Source organism: Dermacentor albipictus, chromosome 7 (assembly GCF_038994185.2).
Source record: "Dermacentor albipictus isolate Rhodes 1998 colony chromosome 7, USDA_Dalb.pri_finalv2, whole genome shotgun sequence".
In the NCBI taxonomy this organism is placed as follows: domain Eukaryota; kingdom Metazoa; phylum Arthropoda; class Arachnida; order Ixodida; family Ixodidae; genus Dermacentor; species Dermacentor albipictus.
The window spans coordinates 106,970,718-106,992,539 of NC_091827.1; the positions used below are offsets into that span (position 1 = coordinate 106,970,718).

Sequence of the window (21,822 nt, forward strand, 5' to 3'; positions counted from 1 at the left end):
CCGGATTAAAAAAAAATCCGCGTGTTGATCAAATTGCACAAACAGGCCTGGAGTGTGGCCTGATCCCGGTGACCAGAACCGGTAACGCACTCCCTCACCAGAGCAGGATTGGCCACCCTGGTGCAGCACTTGGGCACAACCTTCTATATGAACACGACAATCAAACCTTGTACACAGCGTTCCTTTAGTCTCAATTTGACACGCTAACACATTTTTCCTCGTTTCCGCATCCTCCCGCCTCACACCCTTTCCCCTTTAGAAGAACCCCACTTATATATACAGTGGCGAGGAAAGCATACGTCGCCTTGAAGAAGACAAGCCCACTTGTCGAAACGCTGGCTCCTGCATTCCCCTTGTTCGCGTTTTGCTCATATCTCCATGGAGTATCATATACTTTTTTTCTAAATTGAAAACTGCAATGCAGTGTTGTTTGTGTAAAAATGCATATTGAATTTCATGTTCGAGACGGCCAAAATGGTCAATAGTTGAACAACTCTTTTTATATGCACACTGGTGGGGGTCAATAAGGTTCTTTGATTGTAAATAAATGAGAGTCTTATATTGATATTGCTTTCATACGATTTTGCCAAACAGCTTGTGAGGGCAATAGGTCTGTAGCTACTTGCGGGTGTGGGGGTTTTACCGGCTTTTAGAAATGGAACTGCTATTGCCTTTTTGCACTCTCCCAGCATTATACCAGATTCCCAGATTAAGTTAAAAATTTAGAGAGAGCATCTACAGATGCTTGAGGTAGATTAGCCAGCATGGCGCAGTGAATAAGGTCGTGGCCTGGCGCTGTGTTTTTCCCTGCGGAGAGAACTCTGTTTATTTCTTGTTGTCTGAGGGGGGAATTGTACGGTTCATTTGATGCACCAGTAGAGGGTAGCTTCTGTATTTCAGCAGACTGGTTGTACTTTAGAAATTCCTTTGTATAATGCAATGAACTGGATACATCACAAAAATGTTCCCCAAATATATCTGCCTGTTCAGTATTGTTGTTTGTGTGCCTGGACTTGTAAGTAACGCTATTGTGTAAGAAGTGTAATCTCCCTGAAACATTTCAACCTTTTTGCACATTCGTTTAGATGTGACTGACTGTTTATTAAAAATACGTATTTTTTCCACGATGATTTTTCTGCCTGCCTTCTGACAAATCGTGCTTTGGCTTTGACCTGCTTAAAGCGTAAGTGGTTGGTATAGGTTGGGTGTCTTCGTGACATGCCCCAGGCCCTACTTTGAAGCGTTTCTGCTTCTGTGCAGTCAGGAGTCCTCCTGGGGTAGATTTTTTTGGCGCGCAAGGCTAGATGTTTGTGGTATTGCCTTTTGTGCCGCTGAAATTAAAACGGCTGTGAACTTTTCATTGATTTCATTTACACTGAGTTTCTTTCAAAAGACTTCTTCGAGTTTTGCGTGTTTCACAAAAAGCGGCCAGTTGGCAATATCTATTTTCCAGAGACGTGGCTTAGAGTTTATGGTAGGTAATGTGGATGACAGCGTAATAAATGCAGGCAAATCATCACTTCCATATGAAGTGCCGAGGACTTCCCACTTAAAGTCACTAAAGACAGACCGTGAGCAGAAGGCTAAATCGAGACAACTAAATCTGCGTGATCTTGGTGAAAAATACGTTGGTTAACTCGAGTATTAAAAGACATATGCTGTTAGACAGTATAAAATCTTTGCTTACTTGTCCTCTTCAGTCTGTTCTATCGTTGCACCAGAGGGTACAATGGGCATTAAAATGTCCTACCAAAACAAAAGGCTCCGGTAACTGGTGTATTGCATTTTGCAATTGTCTAGTAGTAAAAGGTGTATGGGGTGGGATGTAAAGTGAACAGATGTTGACGGTTTTATGCGATAGAACGGTGATGGCATCAGCCTCTAAAGAAATATTCACCTGAACATTTCGTGTAGGGGCGCCGCCCTGGATGACTATGGCGATTCCTCCTGACAGATGGCTAGAGTGTTCACGGTCCCTTCGGACAACGGTAAAACCTTTAAGGATTTGACTGTTCTTGGGCCCTACATTAGTTTCTTGAAGGCAGAATGCCACTAGTGAGAACTTATTTATTATGTCTTTTATGTCACCTAAATCATGCACCAAACCTCTACAGTTCCAATGGATGATGAAAGCCATTGTCAAAGAGAACGGTTCACTTAAGTGTGTGTTTTAGAAAGTTATAGGTGACATGTAATGATAAGATAGCTAGTCTAAACGAGGGTAACTGTTCAGGTTACCTGGCCCTTTGGTGGCGCAGTCCGACAGTCCGACGAACACAGGCGACGGTCCCGACTGCCTGTGTTCGAAGTCCTGGCTTTCCCGTGGTGTCAAGGCTTCGGGAGTTTCTTCCGGCAATAACTTTTTACGAATTTCATGTTGCTGGCGAGGCAAGAATAAATTCTATGGCAGCTCACGTGAAGAGTGCAAACTTCGCGCTACTCAGCGAGTTGGCGAATTGCGTAAGGATGACAGCGAAACGTGCCCGTTCCTCGAAGGTGCCCGTATTGGAAGCTCTAACGGCACTCCAGGACAAAATCAAGGAGACCGACGCCGGGATGTCTCCTCGCTTCCAGGCCGACCAGTACGCCCTCAACAATAGGCTTCAAAGGAAGGACAGCAATTTCGTGCTGGACTTCTGCCAGCCAACATTCCTGCAAGAGTGCCACGAGAAAATGCAGTTTCTCGACGTCGGCTGCGGCACCGGGGATTTCACTCGCGAATGCTTGCTACCCCGCTGCCTGCCCTGTCGGAGGATCGTGGGTACGGATTGGTCTCTGGACATGATAAAGTACGCCAAGCGACACTCGGACCACGCGAAGATCCAGTACCAGGAACTCGACATCTCCGTAGACGTGACCAACTTCCTGGCTATCAACGGCCCGTTCCACAGGATCTACTCCTTCTATTGCCTGCACTGGGTCAAGAACCAGGACGCCGCGCTGAAGAACATTGCCAGGCTCTTGAAGCCCGAAGGAGAGTGCCTGCTACTCTTTCCGGCGTCCAACCCGGCAACCGCGGGTTAGAAATTGCTCGCCAAGATGGACCGCTGGGCAAAGTATTCGGAGAAACTCCTGGCGTACATCGCTCCCTGCGAAGACATGGTGGAAAAACAAGAGCAGATTGATTACATGCGGTCTCTGCTGGACGACGCGGGACTTACACCCAGTATCTTCGTTATACCGAGGATGGCGACCTTCGATGGATGGACCGAGAAGGACATAATCGGACTTCATATGAGTATCCTTCCGATTGAGTATCCATCATATGAGTATCCTTCCGAGCTGGTTTCTGACGACGAGCTGGATCAGTTGCGCGCTGACGTCACAGCAATCGTGCGAGAACTTCATGGCCCCCAGACGGACTCATCACGCTTCCGCATGTACACCATCAAAGCCTCGAAGTCGAAGAGCTAGAACGTTGAATGTTGTAAACCTAAATAGAGGAGGGTTGCACCGCTACTGCTACGATGATGTGCACATATTTAACAATCCTTTTTGACAAACGAGATGTTTGTCTTTTTAGTGCGTTTCAGCCAGAGCTGGTTCTTTGGCGTCGACGACGCCGTGGTTTTTGGGTCGACCTCCACGGCCTTCTCCGAGGCGCTTGAGGATTGAACGAGAACCTGAGACGGTGAATTGCTCGTCCCGGGCCTCAGAGTTCGATGAACTCTTGGGCCCTGCAACACAGCAGTCTGGGGGCCCGCCTTAGCTGACGATGGACCAGCACTGCCCGCTGCCACCAAGGGGGCGGATGGAGCTACTACGGATCCACTGCTGTGACCCCTATAGACCCCACGGACCCATGTGGTGCTGCCCCCTGTCGCACCGCACTGGCATAGCTCGTTTGAGGTAGGTGATATAGTCTCTTGCTTGCTTCATAGAAGGAGATTTTCTCTTGTGCAATTATTTCTTCCTTTGCTCCAAAGAGGACAAGATCGCGAATAAGCAGCATGATCTCCTTTGCAGTTTGCGCAACGTGAATGAGCATTACAGTTGTCCGAATGGTGGTCACTGGCACTACATTTTGCGCATGTCTACATGATTGCAATGCATGCCCGAACTTTCGGTGCTTGAAGCACCGTCTTGGGTTCGGCATGTATGGCCTAACGTTGATCTTTACAGTCCCTGCTTCGAGTGAACTGCGATGAATGCTGGTGCCAAAAGTAAGTATCACATGTCTGCTTGGGATTTGTTCATCATTTCTCCTTATCGTTATTCTCTGCACTTTGATTACGTTTTGCTATTGGAAACCCTCGAGCAGTTCTTCGTCGCTTAAGTTGAGGAAATGTTCTTCAGAGATCACGCCCCTGCATGCATTTAGTGATTGCTGTGGTGAGATCATTACATTGATGTCACCAATGCTGGTGAGATCGGACATGTTTTCCAATTGTTCTTTCATTTTAAGTTCCAAGAGAACAAATCCACTTATCATTTTAGAGGATTGGTAGTCTTCTCCAATTTTTTCTTTGTGACATTTTGCCACCAAGAAAGGGGTCAGTTGTCGCATTGGGGTGGTTCCTTCGCTGTGCATGACATGATGACGCAGGAATGAGCCTGGATCTACTTTGAATGTGAAATAGAACCATACTTCGGTGTGACCTCGTATCGAAGGCTGATCTGGAAGGTGGGGGAAAGCTTCTGCCATAACATAGTTTCGAATTTTGGTTGCGGTGGTAGCCACCCACCCCCAAGCCCAACAAGGGGACGCTGCAGGTTCCGAAAAACCTGCAGGCGCCAGTTATACACCGCCACTATAACCTAATGTATATACCCAAGGCTGGATACATTACACAAGGTTAAGCCTTGCCGCCAGGAAATTCGAAAGAAGTGAAAAGGAGGCAGCAAAGGATCGAAAAGTGGGAGAGAAAGACGAAGATTGGAAAGGAGAACAGGAAAAGGTGACTACCGAGTTCCTCCAGGTGGGTCAGTCTGGAGGTGCCGTCAATGTGAAGCATAGGCCAAAGAGGTGTGTTGCCTCCTCGCACCTTAAAGGTGCGAACACCCGCATCGGCTCAACCCCAAGGATCCCCCTTTCCCCGGACACGGCTAAAAGCCGCGCGCGGCTACACACGGGGGGTCCGACCCCCATGTGCTCGGGTCCATGGTGTCGCAACACACCAAACGCCTGCTGACGCAGACGCCCCTGCGGGGTGAAAATAGATAATCAGATCAAGAGGGTGGTGCCGACGTCCGCGATTGGTCCGCGTCCCCTTACTTAGCTTGCAGTGGCTAGTGGAAAAACGACACGGTCTGCAACGGAAGGTTTCGAATGCCGCCAAAAACGAACCCTCCGCAAAGAAGAGCTGGCAGAATGATGTATACGTGCCGAAAGGGCTCGATAACGTAATACTGCCATGCAAATAATTTATTATACGCAATAAATCTATGCTCTCCGGCAGATGCAAATAGGCAGTGCCTGAGCGATCGGCAGGCAGCCATCTCCTATTCCTTTTGGAACGGGGTACACTAAGACTAGTCATAAAAAAACTCACTTTTGTTAGGTAATTACGTAAATGCATTTTTGACGCGTACACGCCATTTTCATGCGGTAAGTTTTTGCAATTTTGTGATGTCGCGTGAAAGACAGACGAAGTGGGCGCAGCCTGAAAGCTTCATTCAGGCTGCGACTCGTTCAGCAATTCGTTGCCAAGAGGCAACAAATCATAAATTATAATTATTATTATTATTACTATGTCCGCCCTATTCATGCATGATCAGTTCGACAGATGATATCATATGAGGAGCTGTTGTGGTTTTCGTGACGCCGTGTGCCAACAGGTGAAGTGGGGGTGGCATGAAAGTTTGTGACCAATAATGGAAGGGTAATGCAGAATTGGAATGGAGAAGTTTCGAATAGCTTTACGTTATAGGGCCCAAAGACTGCTCCTTTGGAAGCGATCTGTAAAAAGTCAAATATTCAAGACGTAAACATGGAAGTGACAGCTTATCTGAGTAAAACGTACGGCATACTAACCTCGTTAAGCCGCCAGTCGGTGCGTAACGTATGTTGCGCGCGGGTATACTCAAACGCGCACGCTTCATGCACGGTGTTTTCCTTGGGAGGACTCGAGTTGCTGGAGAAATTGCTGCCGCCCACATTGCTCACAGCTTAGTGTTGTCCCTTCATTCAAGTCCCTTGGAATTATGATGGAGCAACTCGCCTACACCAACACTCCGCTATGTTAAGATGTTTTTAAATATGAGCTCGTGTAATTATTTTCATCAGGCACGTACCAATGGGGGAGGGGGGGAGGGCGGCCCTCCCCGAAATTAAGCGGCATAGCCCCCCCCCCCTCCTCGCCCACGCCACCACTGCACACACACACATTAATAAAGTGCCGACAAATCAATCTTGAGATTTGACAGCTGTTCAGCCATCAACATTTTGCTGCCTTTTGGCTCATTGTGGATGGCGGTAGTTATCGGCATCTCCTGGGGTGTGAAGATGAGCTTTCACATCGATTGGGTGCCCGCGCGGTTAACTAGAGATGCGTTCAGTTGTCACCATCTATTCAACGGTCACGCGCATCGCTGTTGCTTCGCTAGTTCAACCTTCTTTCTTTAGGCTGATCCAGGTACCAGGAAAGCGATTCAGTTGGTAGTCAGCTGGTTTTTATGTTCGTGGAACGATTTGCGGTTGGAGAAAACGCTAGTTATGTTTAACTTTTCCAAAGTGCATTATTTCCTCAAGTGACGGCTCGCCGTGACGCTGGCAGATCCTCGGGCCCGTATACCCGCGATATGAGTTAGATAAGGCGCAAAGTAATATCATGCGAAAAAGCGTCCTTCATCAAACCTTCCAATAACCTTTAAGCCCATAAGCAATACCACTATCACCCATTACCTCGTCTGGTTTTTCCCTAATTGTGCATCATTCCTCGTGCAATATTGCATCTCCTCGTGCAAGTTGCAAGGAGTTGAGAAATTAAGCGATCTACTAAGAGAGCCGAGGCAACAGCGAAACAAGGAGGAAACGCGAACATTTACAAATTAAGCCGTAGTTTGTTGAAATATTTATGGATGAACATCTTTCTGTTTAAAAAAGAAGTGGAGAATACGCCACCGGAAGTGGACAACAATTCCGTGTGTTTTGAATGACGCTTCGACAGTTATCAGTCTAGCCGCCTGACGTGTTCACTTCTCTGCCGTGCTTATGTGGGTGTTTTTCTAATATTTTGCGGTGGGCGGAGTACGTCTAGAACCGCAGTGTCTTGCGACTACGCGGATGTCCTGGACTGGCAGCGACGCATCGTTACGCAACCACGCAAATAACAATACGAGTCGGTTTTGGCACTTGCTAAGGCAGTAAACGAGGGATACGAATGAACTGTGAGTGTTCCGCAAGTATATATTTTTCAATAATTCTTCCAGAGCTAATTCTAAAAACGCTACTAGAAATTTTTAGTTTTCACTTTCGCTTGTTTACTTGTTCTTGGCGGTGGTCTGCCTGCTCCTCTTGCCTGCGTGACCTCATTTGTTGTGGTTCCTTGTTAGCCAAGTAAATGCGAGGTGTATTTCGGGCGTACCTGTGAGATACACCTTACTTCATTGTGCTGTTGTGGGTTTACGGGCCTTTATGGTGAATATTGCGCATTTTTCACATTTGTACCAGTAAAGGTACCCCCTTCATTTGCATACAAAATTACCTTGGGTGCCCCTCCCCCCCCCCCCCCCCGTAAAAGAAAAGTTCCTGGTACGTGCCTGATACAGATCGTAACATCTTCACCGATTTTGCTCTAGTAAAGTTAGCGACTCCGAAAATTTTTAGGACAGGCATTGACAACGGTCTAAAAAATGCTCGTGAAGTTGGTTGACTTTAGTCGGCTTTGACGCATTAGAGTGATGTTACGTGCTAAATTAATTTAAAAATGGAACGGTGCCACTGCCACGGGACAGAGTTTCTGAATTACACACGTTCGCAGCCACCGTCTCCTGTTATAGTACGAGCAACGAGAACATCTAAGTCTACTGCCAGGCCTCTATAACTATTTCGGACGGGGCCGTGGGGATATGAGCCCTCGTTTCGTACACCTTTCAGACATGTAGCTGTCATTGTATGAAGTGTTCAACACATCACAAAAAACGAGCCGCATGAACATCGGCGTAGTAAAAAAAAATATTACTCTCTTACAATTAGGGCTGCGCTTATCACCGCAAGTAATTCAGGGGCCATATAACGTAAAACTATTCCAATATGTTTCTATTACAATCTGCTGACGTCAAATTTGCGTAACCACCGACGCAAGCACCGGGTGGTCACCCGCAGGGTTGCCTCAACAGGCAAATCAAACGCTCTCCTCGTTCATAGGAGGTCACTTTTGTTTGCTTGAAAAACGAATAACATTGCCTACAATGAGCGCCTTGTCGTACCTAATTGGCTGACAAGATGCGAGGAGAACGCTCAAGTGGAGAGGGATTCACTGGGGCAGAGCCAGTGCACTGAAAATCGATAACCTGATGAAGAGGGTGGCGCCGGCCTCTGCGATTGGTCAGCTTTGCCTTACTTAGCTCGTGGTGGCTGGTCAGAAATCACGGTGGCGTGCAACGGAAGCGTAAGAATGACGCTAAAGCTGACCCTCAGCAAAGAAGAGTTGGCAGAATGAGGTGGTTAACGTGCCGAAAGTGCTCTAAAACGTTATACGGCCACGCAAGATTTTTTATACGCAAATATACCCATGTTCTCCGGCAGGGGCGAGTAGCCAGCGTCTCAGCGATCGGCGGTAGCCATCTTTTATTCCTTTCGGAACGGGGCAGCCTGCGGCTATTCCGAAGAAAATTCAGTTTTGTTCGGCATATTAATGCATCTTTATCGCGTACACGTCACTTTGACGCGGTGAGTTTGTGCGATTTTGTGACGTCGCGTGACAGGCATGTGAAGTGGATGCAGCCTGAAAACTTTTTACCAGTAACCGAGGGCTAATGGCGAAAAAGGGTCGAATCAGAGGTAACTGTTTTTCTTGTTTCTGTTAAATCATGCATAATCAGTGCGTACACATCATATCAGATGGGGGGGTATCGCGGTTTTCGTGACGTCGCGTGACAGACAGATGAAGTGGGCGTGGTCGAAAAAAGTTTTTGACCAATCGTGGAGGGCTCATAGCAGAATTGAAATAGAAAAATTTGGAATAGTTTTACGTTATAGCGCCCCAGGAGCACAAATCACCACATCGCGGTCAGAAACGGCTTTATATGACTGCCAGTACACTGATTAGACTTCTTCGGGCTCAAAGATATGACAGACGACAGTGGGTGCCCACATGCATAATTAAGGAACACATATTATGTCCCGTGCCCATGGCGCCTTTGCCCTCTCAACAACCTTCACAGTAACAATTTATATATGCTTCATCTCATAACCTTGCTATGCTGCGGCAAAGAAAACTTCAGAAATCCGAACCACACAACGCTTCTTAGGAGCTTGTCAATGCATTAAGGAAGAAAATCTTGTTGAGAACGGACAGGTCATTGCTTGGTGCATGAAAATGTGCAACTAAAACGACCACAATGGGATCCAAGGGCAAACATTAGGTTCTTATAATGCGTGACGCTTTGACAGTGAGCTTGCCAATGTATTACTAGATCGCAAGACTAACAGCTAGTACGCATGATTTCAAGGAAGTTATTTTGTCTTTCGACAGGCAAGTGAAATAAGCTGGCCAGCAAGCACTTTTCGACTGCAGAAAGTGAAGTTCCGAGGAAGTAAGAAAGAAGGCTGCGCGTCAGGTATGCATATAAAGCAAGCAGAAATTTAATGCACCCATAACTCAAGCTAAGCATGTGGGCTCTGTACTTTATGCGGTGTCCCACGTGAATTTAGCAAAATTTTAAGATATGCAAGTTCCACGTTGCTAGAGAGAACCAAGCTAATGTTTGCCGTCGCTTGGAGCCATTCAGGCAATTTTATTGTGACAGCACTTATCTGAACACTCCAGGCAAATTTCTGCCGAAGCCGTCGGCAGGTTCCGTAATGAGACCTAGGGCCATAACCTCGCGCTCGTTATCGCGCTCGTAAGTGAGGAAAACGTGGAGGAAGCGCACCGTCTTCCGTCGCGCAAAGCTCCAGGGGGAGGGTAAGGAGAGGTGCGCGTTTTACTCCAAGGGTCCCGGACGTCTGCCCGGGAAGCTGTTATCTGAAAATGATCTGCGACGTGGACAGAATCTGCCGTGTGCTGTGTTTCCGCGACTTAGTTGCCACTGATGCCACACGCTGCACGAAGGTGAATTCGAGCGCAGCTACTGCCGTGCTTCCTTACACCAGCGTTTTGACAGCGAGTTTCGCGGTCATCGAGTAAGATTTGTTTATGTTTGCTCGTGTGCGCGTGGTACCATGCTTGCTAATTTAGTTATTATGTCTATGTTTAGAAGTTTATGCGGCTGGTAAAACTACAAACCTTACTTCGTGTACCTAGCTGTCCATTAAATTCATTTCGCAATTCGGGGCGAAACTGTGCGACTTTCTTTTTTTTTGGTGGACACTGAAAGAATAGCACCCCCCGCCCCCTTACCTTTGATACCATGGCACAAAATACAAAGCTTTTGTCCCCTTCTTTTTGTCTGTGGCAGTTTGCGTGACGTGACAAAACGTTTTCGCCAATCGCACCTGACAAACGAAGACGACTTAAAACAATGCGTCATCACTGCTGTCTGACCACCACACGCATCGGACTGATGGGTGATTACTACAAGTGAGCTTCTTGTGCCATTCTTATATGCGCTACACAGCTCATGTGGAAACATCGGAATAAAAGTTTTATAGAAACAGCACAATGCACGTACCGATACGTATGGCCCGGCGGTGCGATAGATCCGGATGTCGAGCTTCCGTGAGGACGCCTTGCTTGCTCTGATTATCTATTTTCAGATCTAAGGGTAAGGAGGGAAAGTATTTTTGCCACAGCCCAGACACTGGTGAAGAAAGCAATAGATAAAAATAAACGAGCTAGGTTGCCTCGGGCTCTACCTCGAGCACTGCGTACGGCGAGCTTGCAGATGCGTTAGTCATCGTACGCAAATGGCCTTTTTGCATGGGTCAGCTAACTATAAAGAGAAAGGTGCACACCGAGTCACAAATGTAACTCTCAACTTGTTTTTAGCCCGAGACAAACTGACTTTGTAACCTTGCAGTTTTAGCTTAGTTAGAAGAATACGCAGTATGCGCATTTAGCTTGTGAAAGCTCGAGAGATATTACTCTCCTTCCAGTATGTACCAGGTGGTTTTGTCTAGAAGATCTAAAATTTGTCATGATTGCCTCTGGAAGATAGCACAATTCAAGCCCATGGGCTGGTCTAGTTGAAGAGGTGGACATTGTTTGCAGAAAAAACTTAAATGCGTAAACGAGAAGCTAACAAAATTGACTAATTATTTTAAAGTGATTACCTTATGACACATATTGCAATTTACGAATTCTAGCGGGTGAGACTAGAAGGCATATCGACTTCATAAGAATTGTATGAATGAAATCACCTGCGTGATAGGCGCTGTCAAATTTGCGGTAAACATGCCCTGTCGTGCCACTTACTTTGTCCCCAAAACATTGTTTTATGCATTGAAGCATAAAAGTAGCTGGAACTTCAATGCAATTCTCCACAAACTTCCGGAAATAATATGCCGAAACTGGTGTTGTCCTGACAATTCTTCCCAAGTGAATCCGCCTTGCAGCCTCACTCACCAGAATTTGTAACTTGCAGCAAGTTAAAAACGTAATTAGTCAAAAATGTAATTACTGATTTTTTTCGTGATTACGCGATTACGCATTAAAGTATTGTGCAAGTAATGTCCGCCTCTTCAAGATGACCAGCTCATGCACTACAATTATGCCATCAACCATACGCAATTTCCTAAACTTTTGCACCGTCTACAAAAAAAAACTGATAAACAACCGTATAAAGGAAATCCTAAGCACAACTATTCCCTCAATCTAGTCGCTTAAATCCCTCAGACCGATCAAAGTAATGTCATGACAGCAATGACCCTATCGGCTTTGGCGAAACGGCTCGATTCGACGCCGAGAACGCGATACGAGCGCAGCACCAAACGAAAGTGATGCTGTGACTCTAGCAGTCGTGTACATCGCTGTTAATTTGGGCAGTCTTTCCAGCACAAGTGACAGATTATTGAGATGCCAATAGTCCTGTAAGCAAGCTTTCAGGCATGTCTACGCTTGCTCTATTTCGCATCTGACGTGGGACAGCGTCATTCCTTAAGGCGCACAATCTGCGGAGCGAATTGTATAGCTTGTGGTTGTTGTCGAAGCCACAAGCAGTGCCTTTTACAGGGCTTGCACCTTTGTCTAGAAATATGTAAGATCTTTCGAGCAGTTACTACACCCACAGCGTTAACTCAGTTTACTCTGTGAATAAAAGTTAACCCAAATGGCAGTTTCTGCGGTAAGGACTATATTAACATTCTTACCTTGTCATTTTGCGTTTCAGATTACCATGTAAGCAAGATTGGAAACCGCCGATAGCCAACAAATTCCAGTTACAATCATGTTTGTTGAACATGTTCCCTGTAGATAAATTCTTTTTTCCAACAGATCATTTAAGCCAAAAAATTTGCGGCACTATATGATGCATGAATTGCCACGATAATGAAGCTTTCGGGATGATCTGTTATTATTTAGTGCCTCATGTTAGACGGCAAGATGAGTAAGTGCATCTAGTGAGCCATCAATGTAGCACAAGTCTATGCTCCAGGAAGACCGGGCCTCAGTGCTCTTTCGCGTTTGTCACAATTCGGAAACGCCCTTTATTGTATATGCTTTGCATTAGACTTCGCAAGTAAATCTCGTCACAGATCGTTTTATATTTTTAGTTTCCTTACCATACGCAAATGACAGGGAACGTTTCAACAAACTCTAGGTATCGACAAGTGCAAGTCTTGCTCTGTTGCAGAAACAACTGGCCATATTTTTAAATAAACCTATGAACTACCACTTGTTCCCACCATCGCTGAAGTGGATCATGTTGCGTATTTAACACCACGGTAAAAAGCAATTGTCATCGTTTTATGTTCATACGGTGTTATCTTAAGAACCGACTCTTCCTTCAAGTTTATGTTGTAAGCTAACCGACGGTCTGAATATCCCGAGAAAAAAATTTTTCGTCAGTAGTCCGCCTGCAATTTACGGCATGAGGTGTTATTTTCCCGCGATGGTTGCTATACGGCGTGGTAACATATTCCTTATCAATAGTGCAATCACGGTTCATGTATAAATACGAAAAAAACTCTCACGTCACTGCTCGACACTCTTTACCCTATTTATGGCTGAAAGGAACACCTTTATATGAGCCCACTACGTTACCTATCATACACTTTCTTTGTGAGAGTTTTGCCGAGCAAACAGTAAGCTTCTCCTCCACTTTAGTTAAGCTAAAGAATCATCCACTCAGTGAAACCAAGATCTCCAGAACCTCATCTCGAGAGTGATCAGCACATCCGGCTCAAAGGCAATTAGTCGTCACTAAAGGAAAAGCGGAGTTTCGATACGTTGAAATTTTGTTACATTGTGCACTGTATACCACTGGATGGATTGTTACGAATCAGGAGGTAATAATAACAATAATCTCGCCATAGCCAACGTTTGAATAAGGAGACTTCTCTCCATGATGACAGCAAATTTTATTCGCTTCGAAGTCTGAGAGGAACACTGCGTCCGGCTCTGAGTCACTTTGACAGAACGTGTGGGACAACGCCTGCAAAGCTAGTTTTGCATAGTTCTCCTTTCCTTTCATTTCTTCTTTTTTTGTGTGTCAAGCGTATTTCCTATCCCTTTTATGTTTGCCGGCACATGGGTTGCCGACAGGGCATATCTCATTATTGAACTGTTTATATTTCCTTTTACACCATCTTCCTGTGTCTTATTTATATACTCCACAAGCATTTTTATTTTTCTATATTGGAGAAAACATGTCAATTTTAAAGCTCCTTGGAAATGCATATAATGAATCTTAATGCTCAGAAGAAACCGTCCTGCTGCTGAAGCTTGAATAACTCTCCTGACGGACCTGATGAAGCGATGTTTGCAAGATAGGTAATATTAAAACTAACAGCAGCAATACCGGTGAAACCCATTACACAAATCGCGAAGCAGCCTCACACAATGAAAAAGGAAAAATAGCAGTGCTGACGCTCGTTTTCACCTTATTGTAAATTTAGCGTTGCTGCACTCATTAGCATCTTTTGTGGCGTGTTGTGCTCGAACATGAGTGCCTATCAAGACACCCAGTTTGCTTTTTTTGTGTGTAGTAATGAGAAGCCTGTAGCCCAGGATGCAAAAAAAGGCAAAACCAATGAGCGTTCATTCCATCAAAGGCAGAATGGGTGCAATAATTCTTTTTCAGCAAAGTATTAACCATAGTTTAATAAAAGAAAATGTCAAGTATGGAGTTCTGTTACATGTTGCGGTAAAGAAAGTATTTCTCTCCACTGATAGCCTAGCAGAAGGTTCTAAAACAGCATAACATCGCCACTTATTTTCCTTTCTTCTGTCTTCCAGAAGAATCAGAATAATTCGAGAGTAGAAATTGGGTTTCGAACTTAATACCGCTCCACGGTGGATGCAGCATGATCAGAAGAAGCGGCACAACATTACGGTCAATCTCTACTGCACCTACGTTACACATGAAGTAGACATGACACTGGCCATAAGCTAGCCAACACAGCTGTTTAGGGACCTGTTTTTCAAGAGAACTCACCTGCCTCTCCAAGGAGCGCATTGCCGTCGTCTGGGCAGACGCATGTGTGGCTACCGTTTTCGACATTATGGCCGGAGATTGCGGCGTTGTCCGCACACACACACCGAGACGTGTTATCGACCTCCGTTCGCCATCTTCGCGTATGGTGGTAGCTGTTGGTATGGCCACGCGAACTCGCCAATAGCACTGTGTACATGAAAAGTGGAAAAAAAGAAATACTCAATTAAGTACTCGGTCATCTCAAGTTTAAATGAACATATGACGTGCCGCTACACAACCACCTGAGTCGCGTCGAAAGTGACCTATATGGATACGAGCCACAATTTTTTACCTCTTCATGACTTCCTGTAAGCTTATCAGAGGCAGCTTGTGCGCAGCGCACGCTGCACAAGCACACGTCCTTGAACCCTCTATGAGTCTCTTTCAAATTCACTGCTTTCCACTGTAACAAAAGTTGTCATGCACATGCTTCTATGGGACGCTAACAGACAATGCATCTCCTAATGAGCTCTGTGGTGTTCTTTGTGCCCAATTGTTATATAGAACGGGTTTTTTTACAATACAACGTTATTTTTTTAATGTTATAGGTGAAATGTACGTGGCGTTCTTGCAAAGGACTTCTCCGGTGAGATAGACATACTTTGCCGCTAATATTGTGAGCTTCCGAAGAATACTGACACAAAATTATCAATTCCCTTATTTCTTCGTGCATTGGGGGAAGTTATATAGATCGTAAATGCGGGAGAAGTCACATTCAATTGCATTGGTGAGTATGGAACTTTCTCTGCTGAGTTTTGCCAGCTTTTGTTGATAGGTTAGAATAAAACGGATAATTGGAGCTATTGCTGTCACCTAGTTAGGCTGCGGCAAGACGGTTCTTCAGACCATAGAGAACACTTCTGAAAATAGCCATGAAATTGAAGTCATGGGGTAAGCCGGAGTTGTTGCAGCTGGCAAAAAAGTTGTACAAGGATGCCACTGCCAGACTCGGAAAACCACAGTTGATAGAGGCTATTCTTGCTCTACAGACTGATGATGGTGAGGTTACAGAATGCCCAGAGACCATGCCCAAAGCCAAGCAGAAGTGCGCGAACAACGGGAACGTAAAGAAAGGTAAGAACGTAAAGAACAGAAAGAGTGGGAACGTGAAAGTAAAAAAAGGGGGGGAAAGTGCATGAAGAAAGGAAACAGCCAAATGAATATAAATGACTCTAGCTTGGAATGGAAAGCGCTCGAACAGAGAGACAGATGAGCGAAGGGAATAGTGCTGGAAAGGGCGTATAATTAAATATTACAGAGGTAATGCAGCCACTTTAGCTCGGAGAGTGCACTGGTTTGTACTTGGTGATCTTCGAGGAGACGTGCGAGCAGCAAGTGTTCTCCCACGAAACTTAGCTGCAGCGTCTGTTCGCACGGTTACTGGGCTTGAGAACCGGAAATATCCCTAGCTTAACTTGAGGAGAAAGTGAGGGTTATGATAATATAAAGTTCAGTTTGTTGAGAAAGTATACGCTGTCAGCGGAAGTGTTCCTCCGGAAGCCCTAAAATAGAAAGAACGAGTCGATGATTGATCGTAACTCATAATGTAATACTTCATGGTTGGAAGGGGCCCTTGAAGAAAAGAAATTGGGAGCTGGAGACCCTGTCTTTGCTACAACTGTTACAATCCAGGGCACATTGCTGCGCAATGTAACAAAACAAAGGTATCGTTTTTTCGGTCGTTTGCAATGACGAGAACATGAAGCTTCTTTAGGCGCAGATTTACGACTTTGAGGTAAAGGGGATACCATGTCGGGTACTGCGCTACTGCGTGGCTAGACGTGATACACTGCTGTTATGTGGAACCTGAAGTGTTCACGAGTGAATGCGCCCGTATAAAACACGTTGTAGAAGCTCACAGCGCATGTCTTCCGGTCGCAAATGTATCCATTAAAGGTCCTTTGGGAACACTTGACACGGAAGCTGCCATATCGCCTACGCTTCCTCCCCAGTACTCTTACCCACTCTTAAATCGGTCGGATCAGATTCTGCGTGAGGAAGGGCTAATGTTAGCTGACGCTAGCGTTATTGTACAAAAGAGAGCGAAAGTTGGAGAGTTAAGTGCAACAGTAGTTGCGGAAACGACTCTAGCTGAGGTGGATGGGGGTTCGGGGCATCATAAAGTGGAGGTCGAGAATGCCGCAGCGATCGAAGCGCAGGAGTTTGGATGCACACAAGCAGACGTCCCGGTAGTGGCGGTAGCCGAGTTGTTCGAAGGTCAGCGGCCAGATTTATTTGTAGCGCCTACGTCTGAAGACCTACAGCGGCCAAAGAAGCCAACTCTGCGAAACATCCTATGAAATTTAGACGAAGGTATGGCACGGAAAAATGTAAATTTCTATGAGAGCGACGGCCTATTTTACCAGAACAATTTAGATCGCAGGAGGTCACATGTGACCAGCTCATCATGCGTCAGGCTTACCGACCGGAACTCTTTAGCTTGTAGCACGGAAGCTCTTGGCCTGATACTTATGTGTTAAGAAAACTAAGGAAGGGCTATTACAGGACTATTAATGGCTATGTTGTTTACATGACGCGGAGCAATTTCTAAGAAACCGCGACACATCTCAGCGCATGGGGAAGCCGGGTGAAAGGGCAAGAGCACCGACAAAGCTAGTGCCGATCATCACTGAGCCCTTTCGCCGGCTCTTGGTCGACACAGTTGGCCCACTTGCAGTAACAACGTCCAGATACGGTCATATAGTGACAGCGATTTGCCCCACTGCTAAGTTCCCTGGAGTGGTTATACATAAAGAACCTAGTTCGGCGCAAATAGGTAATTCGCTCCTCGCAGTATTCGCGCGATTTGGTCTTCCCGCCGAAGTACAGTCCGACCAAGGCACCGTGTTTACTAGTGCCCTTACCACAACCTTTCGAGAACGATGTGGCGTAAAATTCAATGATAGCTCAGCGTAGCCTCCACAGCCCAATACTGTAGAGAAGCTACACTCTGTTATAAAGCCCGAGTTAAGGTTGTAATGCTTCGAACGAAAGACTGAGGGGGAGCCGTGCATGCGCGCTGCGACGTTTGCCTTGAGTACAGAGCCGCATACAGCAACGGGGTTTTCGCGAGCACAGCTGGTATACGCCCTCTCGCTGCGATCACTACTGCGCATGTCATGTTGCATCAATAATTTGAGGTAGGCAGGGAAAACCAAGTTCCGGTCGAGTACGTACTTAAGCTATCAGAACGCTCAAGGAAGGCCCAAAAGTTGTCAGAAAAGGCCATGTGTAAAGCCCAGCAAAGGTTAAAGGTGTATTACAACCGTACAGCCAGGACCCGTGGATCAGAAGTCGGCACTAAATAATTACTCTGCGACCATCACAGAAAAGCAAGCTCACGTTGCAGTGGGAAGATCCCGCAAACATGATTCAGAAACTGCTTTACACTAACTACGTTATAAGCCTGCCTGGAAAGTGGAAGATACAAGCTTTTTCACTGCAATCTGCTCAAGCATTACAGGGAAAGGAAAGCAGTTGTATGCATAATGGTAAACGTTGTCCAAGCAATTGCGCCTGTGCTTCCGGGGCTCGTGTCAGTCACTAAAGGAGGGGCTATAGAAAAACTAATAAGGATGCTGGTCTCTAAAGCGCTGCTACAGTCTGAACAAATGATAGAGTTACAGGAAATCCTGCAAGAATTTCAGGCCAGGAAGGACATTCGTTCCTAAACAGTCTTGTTTTAGAAAAGTTACAGATAAATGATTGCTCCAGATATTTTATACGCAACGGGTGTTGATGTTATGTGGCTTCGAGTTGATTCACGAGTTTGTCTGCAACAGTAACTGACTCCCTTATAACTTTTGCTTAGTTAAGTGTAGCAAGCCATACCTAAACAAACTCAGTTATTTGTTCCAGTTAATAAATCGCGTGTTTTGGCATTTTATTTATTTACGACTGTGAAGCAATGCCGTACGTGGATATCATGTTCGACCTATATGATTGCTGCGCGTCTGTATAGTCTTTAGCCTATACCTTCCTCTACATTCGACCTTCCCCTCAGCCCTTTCATCGAATACGAAACAACAGTAGTGCGGCAGTGAGACAAAGCCCACAAGATGCTGGACTGGCAATTGCAAAATAATGACTAGAGCCCCTCCGTCGTCTCCATGCAACGCATTTTTTTTTCAGAAAAGGAGAGCATGTCCCTGCACTCTAATCGACAAACATTCAATGGCGGAATGTTATGGTGGTTAGGGAGTTACGGCGAGAAGTGTCTTACTAGTTCCACACACACTGTGACACAGAACGCTAGAAGCCAGCCATTTTCTGTGCAGGTAAATGCTCGACGGTAGGGCATTCTCGAAGTTTTGTTCAAAATTCTGTCTAGTTTCGAAGGTGCTTTCACCATTGTTATCAAGTTTGCCCTTGACGCTTTGGTCATTTATACCTGCGGACCGTTCACAGAGGTGAGTGGTGAGTGTTTATACTGTTTCTAAATAAGTGATTAGGCGGAGACCGAATCGGGATCTCTTGCATGCTTTCTGCCATTCTCGCAGGCTTTCAGCTCAGTGTTTGTTTATAGGGCTTGAAAGTTCTGCTGCCGCCGCGGGATGAAGAGAGTAGCAAGTTTCATGAATGACGCAATCACCTCTCATGAGCGTAATTTTTGTACCATGTATAGCTCATATGAGGCAGATTCTGCTGCCGAGTAATGTAGAATTTTACTTGATCGAACGCTCATGACAAGAGGAAATACATAAGAGTGAGTCGCCGTGAGCTCGGAGCGAAATGCGAAAACACCCGTGTACTTAAATTTAGGTGCACACTAAAGAACTTCCGGAGTCCCCCAACTACGCCATGCTTCGTAATGATATCGTGGTTTTCGCAACTAAAACAACATTTCTATGATTTAGTAAGCTCGGCTCGCTGAAAAGGGTTTGCTGTGTAAAACACTGCTTTGTACGCAAGCTTTAATGAATGACATCGTTCGCTTCCATGGATTGGACGGGTAAGCGAGCAAGTGCAATTCACGATGGGCTTTCAGTTGCCTTTTTTGCATTTCTGGCTATCCTCCACAACCTTTCTAGTGCACGGCAAACTACACTAATGTATATATTAGGCCTGTTGGTGTGCCATATATATATGTACAGACTTGCGCATAAAGGGCAGGGACACAAGAAGAACAATGGGACGCGCAAGGCGAAAACTTACAAAAATTTTATTTCGGAAAGAACTTGACCAATTTATACAGTTGCAACAACAAAGCAAATGTCTTGAAAAATATGTTTCTGCACGTGTCCATCCACCTGAAAAAGCTATCTCTTTTGCTGGCACTGCAAGAGACGCCTCACTGATTCACCTACGTACATACAGCATCAGTGAGGGATCAATTGCACTGTCAGCAAAACAGATAGCCTTTTTCAGTGGATGGATACGCGTCTAAAGGTATCGCAGCATACGTTGCCCTGTAGCAGTTGTACAAAATCGTCACGTTCTCTCTGAGAAAAAAATGTAGGTTTGCGCCTTGTGTGTCCCATCGTTCTTTCTTGTGTCCCTGCCCTTTCTGGGATATTCTGTACATACTTATAGCGAAGTAGTACGGTACAAGCGCAGCCACTTTATGAATTTCGGTTTTTGTATGTATGCGCCATTGTTCGGCGTCATCGTTTGGTGCCGTGTCCTTTGCTGTAACAACTGGTGCAGTCTCTCCAAGATGCGCTCGCAATAATTTGCCAGATAAAAATCGCCAGAACTCAATCCTTTTAGCGTGCCGTTTCGGAAATACACTTTAGAGGAGTTAACTGCTGGGCTATTAGGTGATCTTGCACAGTAAAAAGACTTTGCGCCAAAACAACACACACAAGAAAGATGACGACACCACGGGTGCTACTTCAACCGTATAAGGAGGGTGAAAACGCTCGACATTTATATCCCCCCAAAACACGGCGCACGCACACGCGTATGAGGCCACATGGAGTAAAAAGTCTTATCATAGTAGGCGCGATAGAAACTTCAGCTCAGCCTCATAAAGGAAAACCGTTGTGCCACTAACACAGTTCGGACCCGCTTTCTTGATGTAGAAGGCTGCCAATGTTTCACGCGATGTCTGACGCCTGCCTCTACCAAGAATCCTCACATCGCGGAACCGTGGAAAACGATCGGCACAAGCCCTGCAGTGATTGCATGCTTTGCAGATTTTGCATGCTCGCTAATCGCTCGTGCACAGAACGCCCCGTCTGTCCAAGGAAGGATTTCATATCCGATGTTTGTGGCAAACTTTACGTAACGCTGGCCATACTTCTTCTGACAGCCAAGCATTTGGCATTTGTAAGTTATACGACGGATCACCTGGACAAGCTTTTGGGGAGCGGAACATGATAAACTATCCATGATGTCACGCACAACCTGAAAAAAGTGGCTAAGCGGTATAATGTACCGGTGGTGTTCTCCGCTCTCCAAAAGTTTGCCCAGCTAAGCCGTCGCATAACATGCGAAAGCCAAATGCTTGGCTGTCAGAAGAAGCATAGTCAGCGCTTCGTAAAGTGTGGCACAAATGTCGTATATGAAATTCCTCTGTCCTGCCGGAAATCCTACAATAGACAATGTGTGAACAAGCGGCTTAGGGAGCATGCAAAACCTATAAAAATAATAAAGGTGAGCGACTTGTGGATCAGTGCAGGGCTTGCACCGATTGTTTTCCACGGTTCCGCGATGCGAGGATTCTGGGTAGAGGCAGGCATCAGACATCGCGTGAAACATTGACAGCCTTCTACATCAAGAAAGCGGATCCGAACTGTGTTAGTGACACATCGGATTTTCTTTAGGAGGCTGAGCTGAAGTTTCTATCGCGCCTACTATGATAAGACGTTTTACTCCATGTTGCCTCGTACGCGTGCGCGTGCGCCGTGTTTTGGGGGGTTATATATGTCGAGTGCTTTCACCCTCATTAAACAGTTAGCGCCCTTGGTGTCCTCGTCTTTCTTGTGTGTGTTTTCTTGGCGCAAAATGTTTTCAGTATGCATTTCTGAAACATTAAGGTTATGTGTGTAATATATTGAGTGTTCTTATGTGAACATGTGAGCTTCAAGTACTGTTAATTAATAACGAACTTACTGTGATGGCGCCGACTAGAACGATCCGTTT

At 45.7% G+C, this 21,822-nt stretch overlaps 2 protein-coding genes across 2 annotated transcripts in view; one reads left to right on the forward strand and one right to left on the reverse strand.

Moving 5' to 3' along the window:
* LOC135903518 (uncharacterized) overlaps positions 1-21,822 on the reverse strand; it is a 68,154-nt gene that overhangs the window by 9,278 nt on the left and 37,054 nt on the right. The window contains exons 4-5 of the mRNA XM_065433832.1: positions 14,698-14,883; positions 10,777-10,863 (exon numbers count right to left, since the gene is read on the reverse strand). Of these exons, the coding sequence (XP_065289904.1) occupies positions 10,777-10,863; positions 14,698-14,883 (273 nt within the window). The remainder of the gene's footprint in view (positions 1-10,776; positions 10,864-14,697; positions 14,884-21,822) is intronic.
* On the forward strand, positions 2,288-3,245 carry LOC135903517 (juvenile hormone acid O-methyltransferase-like). The gene has a single exon (XM_065433830.2). It carries the CDS (start codon positions 2,404-2,406, stop codon positions 3,022-3,024), a length of 621 nt encoding a protein of 206 aa, XP_065289902.1. The 5' UTR covers positions 2,288-2,403; the 3' UTR covers positions 3,025-3,245.

Bases quoted from the DNA above. Each gene is read 5' to 3' on its own strand.
- LOC135903517 (XM_065433830.2), top strand. From the start codon at position 2,404: ATGGCAGCTCACGTGAAGAGTGCAAACTTCGCGCTACTCAGCGAGTTG.